Genomic DNA, 7,608 nt, shown 5'->3' on the forward strand with positions numbered 1-7,608 from the left:
TGACTCGGTAGTGGCATCAGCCATCTTCTATGGTGTTGTGTGTTGGAGCAGCAGCTTATCATCAGCTGAGAAGAAGCAGCTAGATAAGCTCATCAAGAAGGCCAGCTCTGTGCTTGGACGCCCCCTCGACCCAGTGCAGATGGTGGGAGACAGAAGGACTCTAGCTAAAATAACATCATTGCTGGACAATGTCTCCCACCCCATGCATGAAGCTGTTGCTGAACTGGAGAGCTCGTTCAGTGACATATTACTGCATCCTAAATGCACAAAGGAGCGTTACCGCAGGTCCTTCCTCCCAGCAGCTGTTAGACTCTACAACCATCACTGCTCCCAACAGACTCAATAAGGATTAAATACATGCTGACCTCTGCTAAAACACACACTCTGCCTGTAATACTGTACTGTAAATAGTCTGCCATTCTCAATATTCCAACACATACTGAACATTATTATTGATATTGTTTATCTTATTTCTTATATATTGTGTTTTTTATTAACATTTAGGTAGGAACTTTTGTGTGTAATCTTTAAATCTTTTAATCTTTTTATCTGTTGCTACTGATACACTGGAATTTCCCATCCGTGGGACAATAAAGGCTGTTTCTATTCTATTCTATTCTATTCTATTCTATTCTATTCTATTCTATTCTATTCTATTCTATTCTATTTTATACATGTATATAAAGGTGTCCCCACACTCTTGCAATATTCTAAACAATGTTTCTAAACTCTAAAGGCTCTAAAAGAGCACAGACTGTCATGATTTCAGCTCCCTGCCTCCGCTGCTCTCAGCCATCTGCAAGTGCTCTTGGCCACGCCCACTTCTATGTGCTGCACGTGAACAGATGATCAGCTGCTGCAGGAAGTTTATCCTGCAGTGTGGGCTGCATAATGGTGCAGCAGATGCTCAATATTTTATTTTAAATAAAAATTGTGTGCCCATCGTGCGGCTCATCCATCAATCAGCCAGTTGTGTGTCATGTCCAATCTTATTTTGAAAAATCGCAACAGAGCGAGCCCGCGATAAACGAACCGCAAAGTAGCGAGGGACTACTGTATTTGTTTGCATTTATTTAAAATAAAATCATGCTTAAAAATAAAATAATAATCATTTCCTGTGACGGACTGGAGACCTGTCCATCGTGTCCCCGCCTTCTGCCCAATGATAGCTGGATATGGGCACCAGTGGCCCCCGTGACCCTAAAAGGAAGAAGCGGTAAAGATAACGGATGAATAAAAAACTTCTTAATTGTGTGAAGAGGTTGCAAAATTATCTAAATGATAAAATGCATGTACATTAGTACTAATGGATATTATTCTTTTCAGGAACCGAAACACTCAGAATGGTTCTCCTGGGAAAAACTGGATCTGGGAAGAGCAGCCTGGCCAACACCATCCTTGGAGGGCAGATGTTCACAGTCAACCACTCGATGAACTCAGAAACAAGAAATTGTGAAGCCAAGACGGTGTCTGTGGGTGGAAGAAGCCTTACTGTCATAGACACTCCCGGTTTCTTCGACACCGACAGGCCTGAGGAGGAGCTGAAGCCTGAGATATTGAGGTGTATCACAGAGTGCGCTCCTGGGCCTCATGTTTTTCTCATTGTGCTCAAAGTGGAAAAATTCACACAGCACGAGCAGGATGTCATCGAGAAGATCTGCACGTACTTCACTAGTGACATCCTGAAGTATGCTGTGGTAGTGTTCACTCACGGTGACCAGCTCTCTGATGGGATGATCATCCAGGAGTTTGTTAGTCAGAATGGGCTTGTGGATGAACTGGTGGAGAGGTGTGGCCAGCGCTGCCACATCATCGACAACAAATACTGGAATAACAACCGGGATGATTACAGGAACAACCAGTTCCAGGTGGAGACTCTACTTCAGGCCTTAGACACAATGGTGGCGGCAAACAATGGAAGCTGCTACACTAATGAGATGCTGCAAGCAGTGGAGAAAGAAATCAAAGAAGAGGAGAACATTCAGCGACAGTTAGGAAATCTGTCAGAAGCAGAGATCAGAGAGAGGGCTAAAGCCGAAGTTTTAAAGAGACTCTTGATCAGATCTGCAGGGATTGGAACAGGTGTATTGTTAGGAGCTGTTTTTGGTGTGGTAGTTATGGCTGGAGCAGTCAAAAACCTGTGGGATCCTCAAAAACCAATACAGCTACGGGATGCTGCAGCCTCAGCCGTAGTCATTGGAGCAACGAGTACAGCTGGATTAGTTGCAGGAGCAACAGCGGGAGGACTGGCAGGACTGGGAGCAGCACCAATGACCGTTGCAGTGGCGTTTGCTGTAACAGGAGCAGTCAGAGGTGCTATAGTTGGAAGTGATGAAGCTGTGGAAGCAACGACACCAAAGGAAGCGGCACAGAATACCTTAAAAGCAGTGAAAAATGAAGCCCAGTCTTACTTACATAAAGCTAATGATGCTTGGAACAAACTGGTGCAGCCCGACTCCAAGACATCTGAGGAAGAGGAGGAAAAACCTTTGTTGGATTAAAAAATTGATAATGATTAAATTTTTTTCTTGCTATTTTACGGTGAAACCAGACGTGTTTTCCCTCTCTGCCCCCCCCCCCCCCCCCCGCTTCCCTTCTGCGCTCTTCTGTCCTGTGAACCCTTAAAAAGCCTCTTTTTTTCCTGCATACCTCTTAATTGGAAGGATCAGCTGGTCTCTCAACAAAATCGATCAACTTCTCCCGACAGGAGTCAGGGTAAGGAGGACCCTCTGAACTCTAGAGGACAAATTGGATTCATGATGACGACTAGAATCTACTGTTTGGGTTGGTGGAATCTGGTTATCTACAAATTCGTGTGGAGGTGTTGAAGCTTGACAGTGCTCGGACTGAATGTGGAGCTGTGACAGGGAGTTGGAGCAGCTGTTATCAGGACTGTGATCTCCCTGGCAGCACTCATGAATGGTGGGAAAAATCTGGAGAAGCTGTGAGCTCGACTTTTGGAGTAAAGGATCAATTCGGCTGTTTTGGAGTTTCCATCAGAGAATATGTACAGCGAGACTTCAAAGGCAGAAACAACAATTACGAGTTCTGCCTGACCCAAACTGTGGCCTTGACGCCGGACTTATCTCAACTCCTCCTGGAATGTTTTGAAAACAACAAAGATGCTTTGACTGTTTCCTCACCACTCCCTTCCCCAAGGCCATGGACATGTGACAGAACCTCAACTGAGCTGAAGATGAACGTCACCTCTTATCTGGACAATGGCTGAGGGGGGGCTCTGGACTATGCTACGACTTTCCCTTAAAAATTCAATGTTTTCACCACCTATATGTTCATGTATAACGTCTGTTTATGTTTGCTTTGCTGTGGTAGGTTTTTTTGATGCCTCAAATTGTGCCCCGTCTCTCCTCATGTTTTCTTTCCTTTTCTCATCTAAGCAAAATATTATTCTGAATAAGAATAAGAAGGCTGCGCTATTTATAGCCGCAGCTTCGTGCACTCCGCCCATCTTCGGACGACTGTACGTCCATATTTGCGATGTATCTCGGTGCAATGCCAATAAAGTTTATTTTGATTCTGATTCTGATAAAGTTGTCTGAAACCAGCATTTATCTGTTGGGCTGATTAGTAACCATGAAGGGTGATGTGAAAGGGAATTGCTGGGCCATTTTGAAACAGGTAAAAGTTATAAATAATCTTATCTTCCTGTGGCGTTCTGTGGAACACCTCGGTGGTCTCAGTCTACAGTCGACTGACATATATCTTTTCACTGATTTATTTTTGCATTACATTGTTGTTTATATAGAACTGTTTGATTCACAAGTGATACATAAATTGACACTATGGCAGCAGCAGTGAGCTGTAGCTCTTCTGGTTCATCTATGACAGGAGGTCCCACTTCACACGATGTTCCTGCAACAGGTGTGCATCTGGTCTCTCCCTCCGCAATTTTGGCCAAAAGGAGTAGTTTCACGTCATCTTTCACAGTTATATATATATTTTTTTCTTTTTTTTGTATATTATAAATATATATATATTTCTATTTTATACATATATTTATATTTTTTCCATGTTTCTGTCTATAATATTGCTCCCCATATGTGAAGTAGGTTGACTGCAGGCACAGTTTCAAGAGTTGACACAGTTGTTCTGTGGAAAGCGTGGTCCTGCTGCTCAGAGTGGTGTCTGATAAAAATCTTAAACTGACCACCTCTACTGCATCATCAACAGGAATGCACGTAAAGAGTGATGTGACATCAAAAGAGACCATTGTTTCATCAGTCTCCATGATGACATCCCTCACCTTATCCACAAAGTCCATGGTGTTCTGTATGTGGTGTTCTGAGCTGCCAACTAAAGGGATGAGTACAGACGCCAGATATTTGGAAACATTGTAAGTGACAGAGTCAATCATGCTAACAATTGGTCTTAAAGTCAACTGTGTCAACTCTTGAAACTGTGCCTGCAGTCAACCTACTTCACATATGGGGAGCAATATTATAGGCAGAAACATGGGTGTGCTATGGGGTCTCATTTCTCCTATTGTGGCCAACCTGTACATGGAGGAAGTAGAAAAGAGAGCCTTGTGTGTATATATATATATATACATATATACTAAAATATACTACCTACTACTACTACTATTCCTACTTCGCGGTTTTTCACTTATCATGGGGGAGGGGGGCTGGGAATGAAACCACCAATAAACAATGGCATACTGTAATTTTGTGCATGTTTGTGTGTGCGTGTGTGGTTGAGGGGGAAGGCGGAATTAAGTGCTCGTGCCGCCCATATCAGAAACCTCCACTTGTCACGACTCGTTTGAGTAAAAAAATAAAATAAAATCTGAATCGGAAACCAAACTTATCCGAATCAGCAGCATTTATGAGAATTCAGCAGTTTTTTTTTTTTTTTCCAACAAGTCCTGCACCTCACAGACCTAACAGCAGTCTGCCAGAGGACATGTAGGGTATGGATTCATTGAGACTCCAGACTCAGAAGTCCTTAATTCAGAGGATTCAGATCATTAGCCCAGGCAAGTCAGTCACCGTCCAGCATTAATAGCGGCTGACATTACATCAAATTGTGACTTAAACGAGCAAAGAAATAAAAGATACAAAACCTTTTTTTTTTTAAATTTCCTTTATTGCATTCAGCTTGTAGGTATAAGATCGCAGAGATGAGTAAAGGATAATCAGGGGAGAAGATCAACATAAAGTACATGAGTCCATGAGCAAGTCTGCAAATGTTCAAAGTTCTACCTTTCATTTCTATAACCACAAACAGAACGCATCACAAAAGCAGAACAAACCAGACAATAAAAAGGTAAAAAGAAAACAAAGAACACAAATAAGTGCCAGTGTAGGATTTAAGGACGGGTGTATCCTATTAATATTCTTATTATGAGTATAAATGTTATTGCACTAAAGTTACAATATTACAGACCTTTAGAAACACAGAATACAAAAAACCCCCCAAAAAAACTATTTTACATTGTGTATTGTAGGGATCCCATTGCTGGTTAAAGCTTGTAAATACAGTTTAAGAACAAACATTTCATAATGGAAAGATTTAAACTCGTTTGACAAGTATTGGTCTTGCGTTTTTCTTTGCGATAAAATACAGCCCAGATTCTTTGTGGCAGGAATTCCACAAAGAAGCACAGATGTAATTCTTTCAAGGTTACGGATCAGAATTGTGCGCATCTGTCTCGTGTGCTCTGTTGGATCTTTAAGGAGTTCTATAGGTATTTGGTTAGAAGCACTGCTATTCTTCTTCATGACTGGCTGAATGGACAAGTGTACAAATAGGCAGATAGATTAAATAAATTAAACATTGAGATTCAGGAGAAAAACAATCGTCATGTCATGAAATTTCCTGTTAAGTTGAAAACTATCATGCAAACCTAAAAAAATTAAAATGTGTTGTGATATTGGTTAAACTACTGAAGATGTTCCATCCATCATCTTTACCTGTTTATTTTTTGGGTCATGGGGGTCACTGGTGCCCATATCCAGCAATCACTGTGTGAGAGGCAGGCGACACCCCGGACAGGTCTCGTCCATCACAGGGACACAGAGACAAACAAGACAACTCTGTCACTCACACCTAGAAACAACTCTACCTTAAACTGTGCGGCAGCAGTTTAAACAGACATGTCGTGCTCCAACATCATATGGTTACATCACTCGGGCTGTGATGTCATGACAGCTTTCCTCACATTTTATTAAAAACATCCCAGTAAAGTGGAATTTTCAACGTTGGAAATTTTGACTTACAGGGAATTTAACAGAAATTAAAAACAATATTAAGAATTGTCACCTAAACATGTAGAGCAAATAAACTGTAAAGTTTTGTCAAATGCAATTTAATGACATTTGGCTTTATGTCAATGAAATGACAAAAGCCAGAACAGATATCGAATAATGTAAAAACAATGACTTTTGAAGTTTCCAGAAATTTCCCACCCATTTACAACACTAATTCAGACAGACATAAAAGGCACATTAAAGAAATACTCGTATTTGTACATGATTATTCTGACACAAGTTTATTTGGAAAAACTTGGCTAATGTAATTTTTTCCAGAATCTTGGGAAAGTACGTTTGTCCTTGAAAGGCCTGTCACGATAACAAATTTTGCTGTGCAATTAATTATCTCAGAAATTATTGTGATAAACGATAATATTGTTTGAAATTTGACAATAATTATTGTCAAATTTAAGAAGAAACATTTCATTTGTTTTGAGTGTAGTACCTTTTTTCGACCACCGGATGGCAGTATAAGACTGAATCGAAGGATGGATAGTGAGGGAGCGAGCAGCGTGTCTCTAAGAAAAATGGGAGGGAGACCCCTTGATGTGACATGGGCTGTCTCTCTTCGGTTCTCAAAATGGCGGATGCTTGGTGTGGTTTGAGCTCTTTAGCATAGCATTTGTCAAACAAAGCTTTTAATAAAAACTCCGTAAACAAGTTCTCAGCTTCTTGTTGCAGAGAAAAACAACTTTTTACATGAAGGCACAGGTTTCAACCGTGAATTTTGGAGCTTCGAGAAGAAGGTTTTTTCCCCGAGGTCGGCCTGTTAGCTTGGCTCGTAGCTTAGCTTCTCGGCTTAGCTGCTTTTAACCATCGAAAAACGCGATTTTGGACGGTTAAAACTGATTTTAAAGAGGAAAGCGAAATGGAGGGGTCAATGACGAGCGCTGGAGTTGAGCCGTGTCTTCAGTAGAAAAAGAGAGATACTAAGAAATGATAAAGCCAATAATTTTCATTTATCATGTGATTAATTTATTTATTGTTATCGTGACAGGTCCTCAATTAGGTTTTTAATTTTGGGCCCTTGTGTAAATGAGTTGGACCTCATTGTAAGCTCTCAAAACACCCATGAAAAATCAGAAGATGCCAATCAGCTGTTTGTGGCAGATGTGCTCATCTTAAGAAAAAAAATAAAAATTTGTCTTTTAAAGAAGTTTTTTTTGTGTCATGGTCTTACGCTGCTCTTTGACAGCCTCAAAAGCCCTCTTTCCTGCCTCCAATGGTGTTGTTGCATCATTAGCTGCGTCAGACCCAGTAGCGCCACCTATGACTCCTCCTGTTACAGCAGCAGCTACCACGGTTACACCCAATGCCACTGCAGTGACTACGGAGG

General features: G+C 41.2%; 1 protein-coding gene across 1 annotated transcript in view; it reads left to right on the forward strand.

Moving 5' to 3' along the window:
• LOC119414755 (GTPase IMAP family member 7-like) overlaps positions 1 to 2,501 on the forward strand; it is a 7,214-nt gene extending 4,713 nt beyond the window's left edge. Inside the window, exon 2 of the mRNA XM_037681869.1 lies at positions 1,327 to 2,501. Coding sequence (XP_037537797.1) covers positions 1,327 to 2,501 — 1,175 coding nt within the window. The remainder of the gene's footprint in view (positions 1 to 1,326) is intronic.
• Positions 2,502 to 7,608: the final 5,107 nt, after the last annotated feature.

Source organism: Nematolebias whitei, chromosome 1 (genome assembly GCF_014905685.2).
Source record: "Nematolebias whitei isolate Nwh7 chromosome 1, NemWhi1, whole genome shotgun sequence".
In the NCBI taxonomy this organism is placed as follows: domain Eukaryota; kingdom Metazoa; phylum Chordata; class Actinopteri; order Cyprinodontiformes; family Rivulidae; genus Nematolebias; species Nematolebias whitei.